Source organism: Pleurodeles waltl, chromosome 12 (assembly GCF_031143425.1).
Source record: "Pleurodeles waltl isolate 20211129_DDA chromosome 12, aPleWal1.hap1.20221129, whole genome shotgun sequence".
NCBI classification, from domain to species: Eukaryota; Metazoa; Chordata; class Amphibia; order Caudata; family Salamandridae; genus Pleurodeles; species Pleurodeles waltl.
The window spans coordinates 510,812,980-510,832,658 of record NC_090451.1 but is presented as its reverse complement, the minus strand read 5'-3'; the positions used below and the strand labels follow the sequence as shown (position 1 = coordinate 510,832,658).

Here is a 19,679-nt window from a genome sequence, read left to right as displayed (position 1 = left end):
TGTCAGTGCCATGGATAGCCATCTTCTCTAGTGGTGTGTGATCTCAAGGGTACCAGAAAGGTCATGAAGTACGGCTACAGTAACCGTGCTCTGAAGTGAATGTTGCATGCGTCCATTAGAATTTCCCATGCACCTCTCCAATACGAATTCAGTGAAGGACAGGACCATAAGCTATGTATGAGAGTACACCCCCACGGTGTATAGCACCCATGCAGGGAATGGTTAATTAGATTAGCTTTAAGTAGTCTGTATGGTGTTCAGTACCAATGGTGTAGGCTCTTAAATAGCTACATTTCAGTCACCTGTACCTATTCTGATCTTCGAGGAGGCCAGGCAATGCTTCTTCCTTGAAGTTGGGTGCAATACAATCCGCCTGTTCAGTCGCAGCCCTTCCTCAATTGGCTTGAAAAAAGAATGAGACAATCACTCTATATAAGCTAGATGCTATCCATCTGTAGTCCAACCTGCCTATATGGTTATGCACTGGGGGGTGGGGGGGGAGGGGGATCTAGAAGGATTTTCTGTGGCATAGTAGATGATACCTCTGGGGGTAAATCGGTTTTATCGCCACAGCCTGTCAGTACCAAACTCTTACTTATCATGAAAGGAGCGGTACCGTTTGATACATCTCCGTGTAAGGCATTGATCTAATTTATGTATGCTTACAACCGGTCAGGACTCCCTTAGTGGCAAGGTGCCTTATATGAAGAACCCTCGAGTCTGATGTGAACAACTGTAGTTTTTAAGAAGCAATGCACCCTCTGATCCCAGGTACAAGATCAGGATGTTAACTAGGAAAACCACCCTCAGTAACGTTCGCACAATACATCTCATGAGAAGATTGTCTTCACTGAAGTTCACTTCGCAGAAGCCAGGAAGTTTGGGCAGTTAAGAGCTGGAACCCAGGGATTTTATAGTATTTATTTTGGTGTTTTTGTAATGCTTAGCTCGCCACCAAATAGAAGCCTCAAAGAGTGTGTACAATGGAGCAAAAGTTCGGCCTGGGAAAATCTCAGCGTAGGTAGGTGGAACAAAAAATGGTAAAGCCATGAGAATATTTAGACAATCTCTATAGTGGGGCAGACCAGTCTTAGGCATCTGGGTGGTGGGATGGGAAGAAGTTTATATGTAGAGTCTCTAGGGGATGAAATTAGCGGATTGCCATGGAGAAAAGGAGGGTCTGGGTATTTTAGAATTTCACGAATTTGAGATGATCCGTTTCCCATCTGAGCAGATTAGTTAATGAGTTCCAGAGGGAGGTACCTTGATGAAGAAAGATCTGACTCCCAAATCATTTATATCTCAATTGATGTGGTGGCGATAGTCGTTTACTGGCAGACTAGTGGGGATCATTGAAAGAGCAAAGCAAGGCAAGGGACACATTTGTTTGCAGGCTCTTTAACCATTTGTTTGAAGACAAGGGTGCTCATGTCTCCAATTCTGCTCTCACAATGACTGTATGAATTTCAGCTCATATGGTCAAATCACCCAATATGGACGAATTTGCGGATGTGGTCGTGGTCCATCCCTCTTTCCAGTGCTCATTGGCAGTTCCGGTAGTCATGTCAAAAGTCTGGCTCAAATACTGAGTTTGTATTTTGCCAGGTGCAGACAAGGACTTGTCAGTAGGGTAGGTTGACCCACAAGCTCAAAATGCTGCCTTTTGATTGAAATAATAGACAATGTTGGAATTTCACAGCAGTTGGTTGGCGTTTCTAGCAAGTCAGCTGCTTTAAGGAATTCTCACCCTCAGGTTTACTAAATGAAAAACAACCACAGGATTGCAACCAAAAACAGACATTTTGTGATTTGACATTCCCAAAAAATATCCACAATTTGAGTGGTAAAGCTCCACCTCAGCCATCTATAGAGTTTACATTTGTGTTTGCTTCTATTACACAATAACTGGAGCACATGGTCCCAGAAATGTATCTTCTGTAAGTACTTCTGCGCCCATCCTAGATGTATATCAACTTCATGTGAGTTAGGGGTGCCACAGAGATAACCTCCATCAAGTACTCTGATTGGTGAGTGATATTGACCTCAGAATTGAAAGCAAATCTACCAAAATCAGGAACTCGTACCTCTCCTCAGCCCAACCTGTGCCAGCAGACTCAGGAATACTCATCATTAAAAATGGGTCAGTTTATCTATGGCACAAAAACATTTTACCTTTATGGGTGGCAACCATCGGGGAGGAATATGCCGATGGGATAAGTGGGCACTCAAATGTACTTTTCTGGGTCTATAAGGTGTAGGATTAACAGATCTATAGGTCTGCAAGGGCCTTTCTGTCGGTGCAAAAGTAATACGGATTTCAGCTTCTTCAGATGAAATTGCTGCAGAGTAAGTGGTATAATACTCTTTTCAATATGTAAATTAAAACAACTTCAGTGTGACTCAAACATTTTCTGAATCTGCACACCATAATCATGTACCAGATGCAACGTATGATTTAATACATTATAAACTGGTTATGAGATATAGAGGGCAGTTAGAAGGACATAAATACTGTTTTATTTATTGGACAGTTCCAAGATGGCAAAAATATGCACTATTAATGGAAAACGTATTTACTGCAGAATAGACTGTTTCTTTTGGAAAATAAATATTGGTTTTGCAACACAGTACCGGGTCACTCAAATCCAGTTGCTTGAGTGAAGAATTTGACCCAATGCTGAGATGGTGTCTTTTCTAAAATACACTGACAAAAACTGTGTCAAGCCATGGCCGCTCTTATTGAAGGCAAGGCCTACATCGTGAGGCCTATATTCCTTCAAGTTGCATCTCAGGCTTCATGTCTCCATCTATCGACTTTGGAGACAAAGAAGCAGGCCTTCAGCTTAGCACAGCCGGTTTAAGTGGGCATGACTAATAACGGTGCAAATCACTGATGAAAAAAGCAATTGTTGTATCAGTTATCAGCGCCATGGGCCATTTTGGAGAAAACAACTTGGATCCCCATTTCTTGGCTGGATACTAAAGAACAGTCATTACTGGAAGGGTAGTGAGCCAATCCGATCCCCGTTAATGGAAAACTGTTTTTTACTGCAGAATAAAATGTCTCTTTTGAGAACTGAATATTGGTTGTGCAACATGGAGCCCAAGCTCTGAAATTAAATTATTTATGTAGGGGAATAGGACCCCCCCCATCCCCGTCACGTGGTACCTTTCATAAAATGCAGTGAAAAAGTTGTAAAGAAAAAGTTATTAGTAAGCCATAGCCACTGTTATCGAGGACAAGGTCTACATTTCTGCAAATTGCTTGCATCCCAGACCCCATGTGTCCATCTGTTGAAATTCGAGACAAAGAAGCAGGCCTTCAAGCTTAGTGCAGTTGGTCTTTAATTAGAAACAGGAGCGGACATGTTGTTGCCGGTCTTATAGAGTTTGAGAAATCAGTTCGACGAGAGGTGTTGCTGATTCCACCTTCATTATAGTACGTAAAGGGTGTGTTAGTAGAGAAGTGAAGAGTCACTGTTTCGACTTATGTTTTAAATAGCACAATTCTGTACGCACTGAGTGGATTGCTGCGAAAGGACATCAAGAACGTATGCTATTGGGTGACTGGTAACCGCAGTACCTTATATTCATTGGACCCTCATCAAGTCCTGAGGATGCTCCCAAGAAACAACTAAAGGGGGACCGAAACGTCAACAATTTGCGTTCTCCGCGGGCAAGTACTGAATTGGGACAAAGGAAGACAGTGGATCCTCACTTTGCAACATCAGGAGGGTTTTATTTCCTCCTTAGTTTATACCCTTGGTCCTCGGGCTCGCTTTCTTATATTTGGTGCTTGTTTTTCATTGTGTATAGATATCATGTGTATATGTTTTGAGATGGAAGGTGTAATGGGGTTATAAGGCTCCATTATGTGAGGCATATATGTTTTTTTGGGTGTCAAAAGTGATTAATTGCGGATACTGTACCTTCTTTATCTGTGTAAATTAAATGCAAAAAAATTGTAAAAGTTCTGTGCTGCTCTCTTGAAAATTTGAATCCTGGAATAGAAAATTAAAACTGTTTAATTCATGAAGACGTTTAATTAATGTCCAAGGAACATTCTGTTGAGTGTGATATTATACCGGTTTTCCCAGCCCCTTGTGATGATATTAGGCAGGATACACCCTCTTTCTGTTTTCTGTCATAAGTACCATCACAGGGCCCTTCTGCTGCCACATCAGGATCTTTATAATTTGCTTGTACACTACCAAATCATAAAGCCAAATCCAATGCGATTTTATTCATTTATAATTAATGGATGCTTTGGTCGCTGTATGAGGAGTATTCTAGAGGTAGATGGTTGTTTCACTGTATTACATGTTTTACCCCAACAAATATTATTTCTCCAAAAGCTTTAAAACTGGTTGACGTAATTTTGTAACTTGAAGTTGAATGACAGATCTGCTGTTTAATTTGGAGCCTTCCGACTGGCTGGCCTCCACTATTTTTTCCTGATTTTCCTTTATGCACTGCCTGACATAACTGGTATGAAATTTAGGCAGTGAGGTATGGAAGAGATGAGGAAAGGGGGGGGGGGGTCTTCTTCCCCCAAGGGTCTATCTGAACTATCTGATTCCACACCACTCGGAAACCCACACATACGACATAGTTCAGATCACTGTATCCTCCATTTTTTTCCAGTGGATGCTAAAAAATTAAAACAACTGAAACTAGAGGTGTATCATGTGTACATTGCATTCCTAGTTAGTTGAAAAGTGTAAGAAATCTACTAGTTTCTCCTATAACACCCCGGTTAGCAACCAATAAACCACACAGTTCTGTTAAAGATAAATATTTAGTGCAAATATTTGTATTTTTTTTTAATTATTCGTAATCATGTGACTTGACATAATGTCATTACACCAGTGTTCACTTTAGGTTCACGTCCGTTTACCTGCTAGACTTGACCATTTTCTTAATGGTTGAAGAAAGCCAAACTAGTGTCAACTACTTGGAAAAAACACATCCATTCTCCTTGACTGTAATTAAGCTAAATGCACTCGCTGACAGCATATCCAAGTGCATCAGTGCTTAAGGCAAGTTGCACATGATCTTTCAGACTAATTGTTTTTCTCTGACCTACAAATCACTGGATAACAGTTTAAAAAAAATAAAAAAAAGAGACAAAACCATTATACAGCTTTTCTGCATCCACCAATGTCCAAAGCTTGAAGGTCCAGAGAGTAACCCGAAACTGCTGTTTGGCATTAGTGTCTGAAGGAGCCAAAAGGCTCAGCTCAGCTGGGCGATAAAAGCTTAACAAGCACCACAAGTAGTAATCACAGACTATGGAACAAACCTGTTCAATGTGACCATTTTTAATATATATATATTTTAAAGCAGTTGTGTGATATATATAAATAATCACACAACTGCTTTTCCAAAGCACGTGCGAAAGTCATTGGTACAGCCTGTGACCCCCAGGGGGTTCTAAATGTTCGGGATCTGATTCACATACTTTGTCTCCTGCCCTGGAGTCAAGAAAGACAAACTGAGCCACACAACGAGTGTACAAAAAAGCTTCCTCTGGGGTGAATGACATTTACTGGGAAGACCCGGGGTGAGAGGTGATCTGAGCGGAAGCTGGTTGTGAGCACACGAACTTTGCAGGTTTTGTCCGATGGAAATCTCGAAGGACGGTTACAAAAACAGCTATAATGCAGATAAGCAGGTGGATGGTGGTGAAGAGAACAGTGCTTCACGGAGTCGGGGCTAGAGTCCTGTGGATACAGAGGCCCGGTGTCAACACTTCTCACTCCCTTCATCGGCGCTGGTTCAGTCCAGTCATGTTCTTCAGCTGCCAAAAAAGCATAAACTGTATTAGCAACACAACAATTCCCCAACGTTTGAGTCCCTTTCAAGCATGAAAAATAGAAGATCTAGTAGTTAGTTATTGTTGTAAAGAAAATGTTTATACCTTTTTGTATGTGAATAAAAAGACAAGGTCCTTATGTATACTATTGTAGACTGAAGATTTATATTACTTCAAATTGTGCGGTTTGTTCTGAGCTCCAGGTGATTGTATCATATGATGTTTGGGCTTGCATTTAGACATTTTCCATAATCTCACGTTTTTGCAGCAGCGGTGGTGTCTGTTGTAACACTTATAGATATCAACCACCCACACTTTGTGGGGAGTTTTAGTTCTGTTTGTACGGTCCTATTGCTGCATTCATGTAATAGTCATAAGGGATGTATATTCCTGGTGTGAACTGAGAAGTAGTCTTCGATACAAGTATACTGGGGAGAGGTTGTAGTAGTTGTGTGTCTGGCCGACATAATGGTGTTGCAAAGCAGAAGCACAGAAAAAAGCCTAGCAAAGTGAAGGGGGGGTTGATGAAAGATAATGATGGTAAAAGTGTGTATTTGTGGTCATTCTCACCACCCACTACAGAACATTAGATATAAAAACTGAACGGCAAAAGACATCAGCTGATGCAACAAAAAGTCTTAGATTGCAATAACCCCTTCTCTCCCATACTCAATAGGACCTTGGCACAAACTGCTCTATAACCTTACATGAAGGCCTCTTAAACATAAATGAGAATCTTTACAGCAACTATTTACAAATTATATGGAGTATTTCAGTTAATGAAAACAGATGAATGCATGATCTCAAAGAAACAGAAAAGTGCTTGTTCTAACTCACCGTGACTGCAGCTCCCATTAGACCCTGAACCAGTGCTTCACCTGTCGACTTGACCTAAAAAGAAAAAAAACAATGTATTCACCAGCGTCATTTGGTGCTCACTGGCCAGATTTCTCTGTTTTGCCTTTTGCCAAAACATTTTCAGGAAAGAGAAAAGTGAAGCAGGAGACTGAAGAAGATATTTAGGCTTAAAGAAGACAGCAGCACCTCTAAACCCTCAAGCACTGCTTGAGACATTAAACGATTGAAACAGAGAAGATAGAGTGTGTATGGTGTCTGAACATGAATACACGTCATGTGCAGCCATTAACTTGCCCCTTCTACGCTCTCTTTGGCCCTCAGTGATGACCGTTAGTGGCCAGATGTAGTTGGAACAATACAAAAATGGCAAAGAACTTGATTCAATGATCATGCGGGAGGGGTAACCCAAAAGGGTCATATTTAAAGAGAACCCTGGTATTTCAACAGGAAAAGGGCTAATCCTTCTTGATTCTCAACAGAGAACTTTTTGGAAAGCAAACAAGTGGCGTTGTTACAGAGACTGTGAAGCTTGTTGTTCCCTGAGCCAGTCGTGTCTCGCGGGAGTGGGTCTTAAAATTAATTAAAAAAAAAAAAAAAAAAAACATACCGTCTCCTTTCCTCCGTCTCCTCTCTCAGGCACAGGCTCCCAGCCTGCCCTGCAGCCAATCCTGGCGCTGCTTAGAGCACCGTCAGGATTGGTTGGGAGCGCCCTGGCTGGGTGGTCCGAGGCAGACTGGGAGCCTGTGCAGGCTCTCTCCAGCCCAGCAACTGTCCATATGTATGGAGGAGCCACCCCGGCCCTGAGCTCCTTTTATCATGTATGTGCATGGTATTTCTACAGCATGCTCCTAGAAAAAAAGGTAGCGAGGCACCGTACAGTCAAAAACAACCATACAATCAACTTGTAATTGTAGAAGAAACTGATTTGTGGACTATAAATACATTTTGATGTACTGTTCTTTAAAGTGGTTAGTCTTCAACTTTTTCCAAAATTAGAGCAGCGTTGGGACAGTCCTGATAGAAACCGGATGTTGTTCCAGATTCAGGATGCACATATGGGAAAGGCGGTCTTGTTTTTTCTTTTTTATACTTCAGTCTGATGGTGTCCTGGCTGTGGCTGTGTTGAGAACCAAAACAGATGGTGAGAGGACTGCCAGATACGTGGGGGTACTGGTCATGATGGCTTTGTAAATGATGTCCATCATACCTTTCTGACCTACCTTGTGCTGTAATCTTGGCTACTCAGAGGGCAGGTAATAAACAGGTCTTAAACTGTCCCAGCAGGAGTATGTTGGGTATGTGCATTACAGTCTGGCAGCCAACTAAGTACTTGTTGTCATAGACAGGTTTGTGAGGAGGAGGAAGTGGAGCTCTGTCCTTGATGCTACTCCTTATGCACTCGGCCCGCAGCGCAGTATGCACCAGGCCTGTGCTTGGACCAAGACAGGCCTGTCTGAGTCCATCAGAGCCTGTGAGGGGCTGGGCCGGGCCACCCTTCTCCCTCTTGTATCTCTCAGAGGGGGAAGAAAAAAACAGCTCTAACAACAATGGGTATGGAGAACTCCTCGGCAACAAGTATTATGACTTTTTTAGCTAATGCTATAGGAGTGATAAATAAATAAACCATTAATTTTGGGGAGAGGGTGGTCACAAAACAATGGGCAGCTACTCAGGGTTATTCATGACCCTGCCGCAGCTTTCCTATGAATGCCGTATTAACCCTTTAACAACAGAAATCTACACCCCTAAATTGGCAGATGTTATAGGCGTAACTAATCCATGCATCATGAGTGATTCTTAAGATACATAACAGAACTTGCTTCATCAACCAACCATAGTGTTAGCCCCGGCTAACTTATAAGCCACCCATACCATGCAAGAAATAAGTAAAGCACAAGTGCTCTCACAACTACCAGCGACTGAGAAACACAAACGTAGTCAAGGCGCATCAGCCTCAACCCTGGAGATACAGAATTTAATAAGCCAGCACCAGGAGATAATGGGCAGTCATTTTTGGACCTCAGTGCTTCTGGTGAAGGAAACATTTAATGCCATTTCGAAAAGACTTGACTCACCTGGTGCCGTTGTTAATAACTGTTTAGAGCTGGTTATGCATTTGTGATTTGAACAAGTGAGATAGTACCAGAGATTCGACCCACAATGAGGAGAAGCAATTAAGGGTCATAGGGTGTCAAAATTGCTGCCCGTGCCATCAACCAACTCTGATCAGAGAGGGTCATGCAGTACTGCTTCTACAACTCCAAATATGACTACTGTTATCACCTAAACCTTGAAATCAAAATGGCCAAGGGCTTTAAGATATATCTACAGCAAATAACTGCCTCCAATTACCTCCCAAAGCCATCCGTATGAAATTGCTTTAAAAGATGTTCCATCCCTGTGAAAAGATCTTCATAAGGGATGAAGAGAATTGTTGAACAAAGTTAGACACTTGCTGAGTACTAGACTGGTAATAGCAAGAGTACTTACGGATGGTACCAATATGGTATTTTGTGTCCTAAGATTGGGAGAAGTGCAAAGTTGACTGTGTAGTGGTGAACTTTAGCTCTTCATATTATGTATGACGTAATCAGTGCATATTCACACTAGTTTCGCACCACTGATCTCACTGAATGGCCAGCATTGATAATTGTCCACAATAATTCCTAGCCAGGTTACACCACAGGATGATAATACATCTAGCCTCGTTCCTTATCCGGAGATATAACTGTGTCAGTAAACAATATAGTCACAGCTAGCACCTGTAAAACAGTGTGTAATGAAGAAACCCTGAAGGTTCTGTGTGGGAATGCTGCTTGTAGTAGATCTAAACTTAGTACCCTGATTGGTTGAGTTTAGCCGAGAAGCATCATTTAAATGCCTCCAGGAAACATTAGCCACTAGTTCCTTTCACATTGATGGTTATACGTCATATTGTTCACATACAATTTTAACCAGGTGTGGAAGGGCTAAGGGAGGGTTTGCCACCCTGATATCTACCACCATTCTGGATAAATTGTTTAATTTCCCGTTTTACCAATTTCTGAGACCTGAGTTCAAAGAAGACTGGGATCTTCTGATTATTAACTGTTAATAACATATTTAACTGCGCAAGGGTTAATGTAATCATGGCTCTTGAAAACTTTTGAATCTGTTCATGCACACTTTAGGGAAAGGAGTTACTCACTGGCTAGGAGACTTCAATGTGCACATGTGTAGGTTATCAGCAAAGAAGGTTTAAGGTTTGACAAACACATGGAGGGGGGACTCTGACTCATTTCACTCCCAATGCTCATGGTGAGGTGCTATTTTTAAGTTAAATTTACATTTTATTTTTTAAATGACAGGTAATTAACTGTTAACCCACCACTCCCAATATATTTGGGAAAAGGGTAATACCGGTACAATTGATTACATTCTTGTGATGAAACGTTCTAAACCTAATATACGCAATTTTCAGATTCTCCTGATGTGCACAAGTGATAACAATCCCTTAACAATGGATCTCAAGCTAGTCCGCTCACGAGATATGCCACTGATGTCAAGGCAAGGTCTCGAGGTAGGGTAACAGAATGGCATTACGTTAAACTGGAACAGAACTGATTGAGACTTATTCCTCACGAGCATAATGAGAGAGTATAAGGATTAAGTGGACATTTGCTTAGATAACACAGCTGGCGATGATTTAGCAATACATTCATATAGGATATTATAAAATAAAATTCAAGCAGCACTTCCACAAGACGTGTGTCTAAAGGTTGAGTAAAAACACAGGGGTGGTTTGACACAGTCTGCACAAAGGCACATAGCGCACTTAAAAGGCATCAAATACTTTTCCGAGAGATGCCGAGTTAGTGAAAAGATATAGATTTTTTTTTTTTCTTTTATAAAAAATACTCTTTCTAAACAGAAAAAAATGAATCAAGAAGCAAGCATGTATGGCTTTATCCGAAGCTTGCAAGCAGAGATAACACTGCATTTCGGTGAGCCATTAACGCATCCTATTTTAGGGAGCCCACAAGCCCAATTATTGATACCTTAATCTTCCCACAAAATTGGCTTAACCTCTATGTATTCTCTGCCCATAAATGAGAATGTCCCTTCTCTGCTGATGTAGTGCCAATGTGATGAAGTGGCAACACGTTCTCCTCTAACGTTTGACCTAAGGGAGGTCATTAGCACTATTAAAGTCAGGAAAAAAAGGGAAAGCACCATGTTTATAGAAAATAAGGTCTGTGTGTCCCTTTACTGCATCCTGTGCTGAAAGCTGTTTCAAGAAATGGTCCACTTCCCACCTGGAGACGATCAGTAATTGTCCTATTTTTTAGAAAAAGGGAACAGATTAGATCCAAGTTGCTATAGGCACTTTTGCCTGCTTGATTCAACACTAAAGGCAGTGTGGAGAATGATGCTGTCAATATTTGAAAATTGGACAAAATATCATGAGTGACATCCAGTATGGTTTCTGCAAAGGTATTGGTACCATAGAACAATGTTTGAACTTAAATCTTGTAACCAATAAATATACCCTGGTTAAAAAAATGATCCATCTATTTGTCATTTATTGATCTATTGAGTGCTTTGGCATCATAATTAGTGCTAAATTGTGGGCACTGGCACTCACGGGCAGGATGGGGGAGGGGAGTCAATGATTATATGGTGTATTTTTGAGACAGCTGTACACAGGTACCATGACTAGTGTGCGATATGAAGGGAAATGGAATGCACTGAGCTGTTCGAGATTCGTAGGGGAGTGTGGAAGGGGTGCATTTTGGCCTATTTCCTCTTTACTCCAAATGTAAGGAACATCAAGAAATTCTGAGCGGATAGGGACAGTGATATGCCCTAAATAGGCTTGCCTCCTTTGCCTGTCTTGTTATATGCAGATGAAACAGTATGTTGGCTTTCTCAGGGCCTGGAATACAATGTCTTAATCTTATTATCTTTATGGCTATCATAGGTCTATTAGCCTTAGTAAAACATACACTATGATAATAGGTCCAGCTAAGAAGAGGTCTTATTCCCATTTTCAAATACTGATACCTTCTCTTATTTAGGTTTGCATTTTGAGGGTTGAAACAACTGGCCTCACACCTGAGAGAAATCAGAATGCTTTGAGTGTTGTATTTAGATTTGCCTTTGAATGATATGACTGCTACTTACACCGCTAAGTACGTATCCACAGCGTGTTACGGTGGCCGTATCTGGGGCTATCTAAATGTAAGTATTCTCCTGAAGTTGAAAAATTAGAACCCCAAAAGAATGTTACCTGTGCAGACAGGCTGCTCCACAATTACATGCCATCTGAAACTAGGCATGCCCTATACAGAAGAACACATTAAACTTTTGCCTTCACTATTATGGCACTCTATTTGGTCCAAACCAACCGCTGCTTTAAACAGACATACAGTATGTAGTTGTCTAAAATTTGATGCTGCAGACCATTTACCATTGTTAGCCCTTATCAGGAAAATGTGTAACAATATTGGAATGCTGCGATAATTTGAAGAACTCAAAACTTTGCAGGGAATAAGCAAAAGAGACTTTACAACACTACTCACCTGGATTAAAATGGAAGAGAGCGCGTGCTGCAACCTGAAAAAAGTAACTAATATGATCCATGTACCTTTTCTAACACGCTGCGGCATCCACCCATATATTATAATAATGGCCACAAAAGTACAACACAGATTTGTTTTAGTGAGAGTTTGTTTAAATAAAAGTACACGTTTTAGTTGCCTTACCTCAAAAGCGTGACCCTAAAGATAATTTACTTGTATGCCCTCTTATTGGCATTTCTACGCAAAGCACTTTTGTGGTTTTTACATTATCCCCAGGAAACGCTACATTAGTCCACTGCTGGAACCATTCGACCCTACACAATGCAAACCTGCTTTTACATACTTGCCGGAACGCCATATCTCTTTTGTCTGTTTTTTCAATAGCTATTGTTTTTTGGCAAACTAGAAAGGTTAGAAGGTGCCTTGATGTGTAGTTTTAAGAACTGTACTGATTTCATATATTATTATTACAATTTGATGTTTTTATTTGATTGACAGAGGATTTAACGCTATGAATTTATGATATACATTCTATATTCACAGAAGGAACTAAGAAATGTATATGATTTTATTTTTACTGTAAATATTTTGCCTTGTCACATGCAAGTTCTTTTTAAACATCACAGCCCTACCACTTTCACAAGCCTTTGGTCGGGATGTTTTGTAATTGAAGGTGACCATTTGAAAGGAGCAGTAGTCATGTCTTGCGCGTCTTCATACCTGTTTGGCACTGTGACCAAGGGTCATAGCATCAGTGACTCGGTTCTCAAGGAAGCGCCATGTGTCCTCGAAGTCAGGCGAAGTGTCCTGAACCATCACCAGCTCTGTAGTGTTGTAGATCCCAGCCAGCATCACTCTGCGGGTGTACCAGTTTATCTGCAGTACCCAAGGAAGACAAGTCAGAACTGCCCATGAGCCACGTCCGCAGCATCGCAAGCCACGTCCACAATTATCTCTATGCACTTACATCAGTGGACTGGTCACCTGCGTAGTGCCACATGTCATCCACCATGGAGGTGAGTAGGTTCAGACCCTGGGGGATATTCTGAGGGAGGAGGAGAATGCTCAGCGCCTAGAGACATACACATTAAAAGAAAAAAAGAAAAACACAGTTTTATAAAACAGTAGACGAGGTATTAATGTCCAAGAGGAATCAATTTGGAGAATCAAGGTGGTGGGGAGTGCTTAGTGACATGTGGTCTTCCACTGATTCTTTCAGAGTGGAACTCCCAGTGAGTCCATCTTTGAGTAGGTTGTGTCTAAATGTTCATGGATTCCTTTGGGGAACCTACTTGTGCATTTTCGGTGTTCAGCCATGGGAGTGACAGTGTGAGGTAGAGTTTGCAAAACCATCCTTAAGGCCTTCGTGAGGACCTTTGAGAGGGTCAGTACAGTTGTTCAGTATATGCCTGGCCCAGATTGAGAGTCGATGTGCATTTTCCTGCATGAAGGCCGTCCTCAAGCACTACTTTTCCTCAAGCGAGGGCAATTGGAAGTGTAATCGTATCATGTACTTTCCTAGGCAGATGCCCCCCCCAGCTTTTATCTGAGCATATCATTCAATGCATCAACTACAAAGCAGAAATTAGTTTTAGATGTGTTTTACATATGTTAATACATATTTGTCATGTCTGGTAATTGTCTGCGCATGTTTTCTATCGTCAGTGGTAAACCAGTAGGACTGAATGTACATTCCGCAAGTAAAGTCATACTTCAGATTGGGCTTATTTATTGTTACATTTTTTTGTGTGGATTGTCATGGCATTGAGGGATCATACGGTCATCTCAGTTCAGGCTCAAGCTCCAGCTTTCTCTTTGCTTCCCACCTGTGTTTAGCTACCCACCACGCACCTCACTGTGCATCCCACTCTGTCCATCAGGCTCAATGCGAGCCGGGTTATGTGTGTATGCTGTGGTCAGTCTTTGTGCTCATCTTTCATTGCATATTATACTTTAAATGTGCACAAATGTCTGGCGCATTCCAGAGTATGAGGCATAGTGTTAATTATTCACGGCACATCTGCATCAGGGAGCGCCAATTTATTGGTGGCTGTTGTGCAATGCTCAGTGCAAATAGGACTCTATATGCACTCCCCAGGGCACGTCGGTCTCTTTGGACCCCCAACCACTCAGTGTGGTGCATGCTGATCCTGACTGATGGTGAGGAATATTCAACAAGTGAGCATCACGCAGTAAGGGAAGCTGTGTGCAGCAACCTCCTCGTGTGCCCTTCAAAGTGCCACTCAGGATCCATGCATAGCGCTCACTGCGAGCCACTAGCAGTGTGCACTCTTCGGAGTGAGTCAGGGTACAGAACGTCTTTAGCATGTGTTCTTTAAAATAAGTATGCCCCTATATGCCATCCAATGTGCATCATATTAGCATGTGTTGGTCACTGTGTAGATGTGCATCAGATTGAGAAATGTGCGGCACGCAAACAGTACAAATTGCAAGGGGTTAGCCACGATAGCTGCGACATTTGGAACAAAAGGCCAACACAAATATTTCAACATTTCTTTTTCCCCAATGTGCAAGTGATGTACCAGACTGATCAACTCACTGGTGCACTCAGATCATAATCGGTTATTAGCAAACAAGCACAGCCTGTTGTGGGCATTTATTAAGCACTTAGGTGCAGCCCTCAGGGCAAGTTACTCTTAGTAAGAATCACGTTGAATTTCTTGTGCCTGTTACGACAAACAGTACTCATTTACATGCAATTCATTTTCTGTACAACTTAAAGCAAATAGCATTTGACTTCTGAATACGGTAAGGTGCTGCAGAAGAGAATTACAAATGTGTACAGTTGTTCTGCGAGTCAAGTTCAGCTTTGCATTCCATAGTGTGATGAAGCAGTCTCCGTGAGCACCAACCTCTTAGCGTGCACTCCTCAGTGTGCACCAACCTCTCAGTGTGCAGGGCTCAGAGTGAATGTGTACCTGGGGCCAAGTCTCGATGTAAGGGATGAGCATCCTCAGCCGCGTTTCCACTGCATCCCTCAGAAACTGTTCGGTCTTCTTCTTCCTGCGTGGGGCAAAAGGGCAAGTTACTCACTTGCACCAACACTGATACCCAGTCCATGCTCTCCCTTATAACCAGATACAGAGAATGTCAACCAATCTATTGGTGGACACACCGTGGAGCCTCAGCTGTGTAAGTGTTCTAAATCGGGAAACACAAAGTGGCTCCCACCCTCCTCTCCCATACCCTCCACTCCTCCCTCATTTCTAGGAACGGTCCCGCCGGACTCACGAGCATGGGATGTTGCTGAACGGAGAATATGTAGTAAAAGTCTTCCAGCCGTAATAGATTCTTACGATGTTTAATGGTATTTTCTGAAATATACAGCCTCAACATCTCCGACTATGAACCTTCCTTCTTCTCCCCGCTTCTCGTCCAACAACCGTTCACATCACCCACGCGCTTACATTCTTTTCATCATAACATTCGTAGCCACAACATTCCTACATTCCTAAGCGCGAGGCCACACGCACAATACAACACATCTTCCCCCTTATAACAATGCAAACGAAAAATAACAAACAATTCTATTATACCCCAACCATTTTCAAACAGGAAACAAAGAAGAGAAGAAAAGATATAAAAATATAACATACTAAAATATAACATACTAATTATGAAAATACGCAGACATAACCGAAATAATCCAGAAAATGTCTAAATGTCACATTGATAATCATTCAACATTTTAGACCTCACGCTCACTCTTCCATATTTACTAACATAATTACCAGACTTTGCATTTCTATCTGATTCCCCACCTTGAACTCGGCCAGTGGGCACTTGTAAATTTTTATTCACTTGCGGTATCCCCTTTTCACTCAACCCTTGAGTATCTTGCGCACTCCGGTCTTCCATTACATTGTTTAACCAAAACTTCTGCCTTTTTTCCATATCAAAATTTTCCCTCTTTTCCATGTCAATACCACCCTTATAAGGCGCAATTCTGCTAACATGCCATACCTTTCCATCACTGTGTAGAACTGAATTGCACAAAACTTTTTCTACACGTAATGGTGGATAAAATCTTCCTGCTCCCCTTCTCTTAAACCCAGGTATCTTGACTCTAACCTAGTCACCTACGTGTATCTCTACTGTTTTGCATTTATGTTTCCTGTCATACACAGCTTTCGCATTTTCCTGTTTTGCACTTATATTTCTTTTAACCACTTCTAAAGACCAATCACTATTTCTTGATTTTGCCATCCAACCAACATTATCCTTACCTAAAGGAATCCTCCCCCTCATAATTTCGAATGGACTACTACCTGTGATGTTACTAGGCGTTATTCTGTAAGACCACAATGTCTTCCATACCTCTCTTTCCCATGATAACTTTGCATTGTTGGCTAATTGAATAGTATTCTTTAACACCCTGTTAAAACGTTCCACTCCACCATTTCCTGCAGGATGATATACTGAAGTAGTTTTGTGCACAATGCCGTTCCTTTCCAAATAGTCCTTAAATTTCCCAGACAAGAATTGAGGACCATTATCAGTTAAGATAATCTTTGGCAATCCTTCTCTGATAAACACCTTATCCAAAAATTCCACTATGCCTGAAGCATCCATTTTTGTTGAAATCATTATCTCTGGCCATTTCGAGAAATGATCCATTAACACTAAAATGAATTTTGCTTCACCATCATCATAAATTGGTCCAGTAACATCTAAACCAATTCTGTCCCATGGCATATCCGGACAAGATAACGGACATAAAGGAGGATTAAAGGTCAACAATTTTTTTTCTGATTCATTACATAAAGCACACACTCTCACTTTCCTCTCAACAGCAACATCTATACCGGGCCACCAGTATAACTGTTTTACTCTGCTCTTCATTTTAGAAATACCTAAATGACCTTCATGACAAATGTCTAACAATTTGTCTCTAAGACATTCCAGTGGCACCAGTTTACCATTGCGTAATACCACATTGTCCTCCACAGACAATTCCGGTCTTAATTCCCAAAATATACGTAAACTACCATCCAAAATGTTTTTATTAGGCCAACCTTCTACAATCATTGAAAGCACTCTAGACAATACACTATCCTCCTTTGTTGCAGTTATCCATTCTTAATTTGAAATACCTTGAATTCCTTCTAAACTTTCTGCGACACAATCCTCCATCAACTCATCATCTTCTTCATTGCAAGGCGTTTCTAGGTTTTGCAAAGGAAAACGGCTTAAAAAATCTGCAGTTACATTCTTTACCCCTGGAACATATCGCACATCATACTTATAATCTATACGTTTTATAGACAATCTTGCTATCCGTGGAGATGCTTTAAACAATCCACTAGTTGTAAGTACCTTAATAAGCGGTTTGTGATCACTACGCAAAATGACTTTCATGCCCCAGATAAACTGCCTGAAGTGTTCCAAACCCCAGACGCACGCTAAAGTTTCCCACTCAATAACTGAATATCTCATTTCAGTCTCTGTTAATGAGCGTGATGCAAATGCAATCACATTTTCATTCCCACATATATCCACTTGCGTAAGCACAGCTCCAAGCCCCTTATTGCTTGCATCTGTCGTAACAATAGTCTGTAAGTTATGATCAAAACCTTGTAACGCTGGTGCCTTTATAATATTCTGCTTGATCATATCAAACGCAGCTTGGCACTCATTGGACCATTCAAACATCACCTTGTATTTTAACAATTGTCTGATGGGATACGTCTTACTGGCAAAAATGTTTTTACATACTTGGCGTAAAATTCTGCCAAACCTAAAAATGCTCTCACTTCATCTTTGTTGGTAGGAATTGGTGCTTTTTTTTATTGCTTCTACCAATTCAGATTTTGGTTCTACCCCCTTCACACTTATTTCATGTCCTAGATATGTAACCTTATTTTTCGCAATATTACACTTAGACATATCGGCCATAAGCCCCTTAACCGCAATTATATCAAACACTTTTTCTAATGTAGAATCATGTTCCTTCCTCGTTTTCCCCATGACCAAAATGTCATCCTGGAAAAACATAACCTCTTGTAATCCTTGAAATAATTTGAACATAAGTAGATGCCAATCCAAATGGTACCCTAGTAAACTGATAGCAACCAAAAGGTGTGACAAATGCAGTAAGTCTTCGGCTTTCTGGATGTAACACAACCTGATGGTAAGCTGAGGTTAGATCAATCGTCGTGAACCAATTCATTCCTTTCGTACGTGCAATCATTTCATTAATTCTTGGTAGTGGAAATTGATCTACCATAAGGTTCTTATTTAAATCTCTCAGATCAACACATAACCTCAATTTACCACTGGCTTTCCTTACCACAACCAAAAGCGACATCCAATCCGAAGATTCCACTTGTTCAATAACACCTGCCTGCATTAATTTATCCAACTCTTTGTAAACCTCATCTCTGATACTCAAAGGTATGTTCCTAGCTTTGTGTGTAACTGGTACGGCATCATGTTTCAAAACTATCATGTGTTGGAAATCCGTGAGTTTACCGATACCTCCAGCAAACACCAAGGGATATTTATCTTTGATAGTATTTGTATCCAAACATTCCTCTTGCACAACAGACACTGGTTCAGAACTAGACGGATTAAGAATAATACCAAGCTTGCCTTGGTCCCCCCATCCCAATACCGATGGCCCAGACTTTGATACATACAATTTACATTCAGCCTCTCTGTTTTATACAACACACAGTTCTACACTCTACTATGTCTATAGGTTCTCCAGTAAAACGTCTTGGAGAAATATCCGAAGGTACTAGCTTGTTCCCCAACTTCGCTTCTAATTTATCTTACCACACCACTAAGCTGACAATAGTGTATGGGGAACCGGAATCAGCAACCACACTAACAATAATTCCCTCTATGGATAAATTACATTTAGGTTTTGTTTCTCATCCCATTGATCTCTCACATTAAATACACACATATTTAAATTTTCAGCCCCAGACGTAAACGAATCCGAATTTGAGTCTTTCTCCAACAACTTAATGAATTTATTTTTCTTTTTCCTACATACTCTTCCGAAATGTCCAAGTAAGCCACATTCTGAACATTTCTGGTTCCCCGCTGGACATTTCTTGTCATTAGCATAGTGACCTATAAATCCACACCTATAACACTTAATCATGGAATTGTCACTTTTAGCCTCAGTTTTATTAATTGTCCCTTGACCAGGTTATCTCTTGACTTGGGAGTTTCCCGCTCAAAATTGGAAATTTTCCTTCCACTTTTAACTTTATTAATTTGTTCAATAGCTTCCTTCTCTACTTCCTTTTCAGAAAGGACTGCTTTAGCACACCTTCCAGTTAGCTCTGCTTTCCTTACAATTTCCACCACCTCAGTTAATGGTGCTTCTCCCTTTGCCCATAAACAGTCCTGTATAGAAGAATTGGCCGCATGCATGACAATTTGATCTCTGATCATTTCATCGTGCAGTGTAC

General features: G+C 41.1%; 1 protein-coding gene across 1 annotated transcript in view; it reads right to left on the bottom strand.

Annotated features, from left to right (window-relative positions):
• Positions 1–4,797: 4,797 nt before the first annotated feature.
• COQ9 (coenzyme Q9) overlaps positions 4,798–19,679 on the bottom strand; it is a 57,951-nt gene continuing 43,069 nt past the window's right edge. Inside the window, exons 5-9 of the mRNA XM_069217319.1 lie at positions 15,174–15,258; positions 13,202–13,306; positions 12,955–13,110; positions 6,653–6,706; positions 4,798–5,800 (exon numbers count right to left, since the gene is read on the bottom strand). Coding sequence (XP_069073420.1) covers positions 5,765–5,800; positions 6,653–6,706; positions 12,955–13,110; positions 13,202–13,306; positions 15,174–15,258 — 436 coding nt within the window. The 3' untranslated portion in view covers positions 4,798–5,764. The remainder of the gene's footprint in view (positions 5,801–6,652; positions 6,707–12,954; positions 13,111–13,201; positions 13,307–15,173; positions 15,259–19,679) is intronic.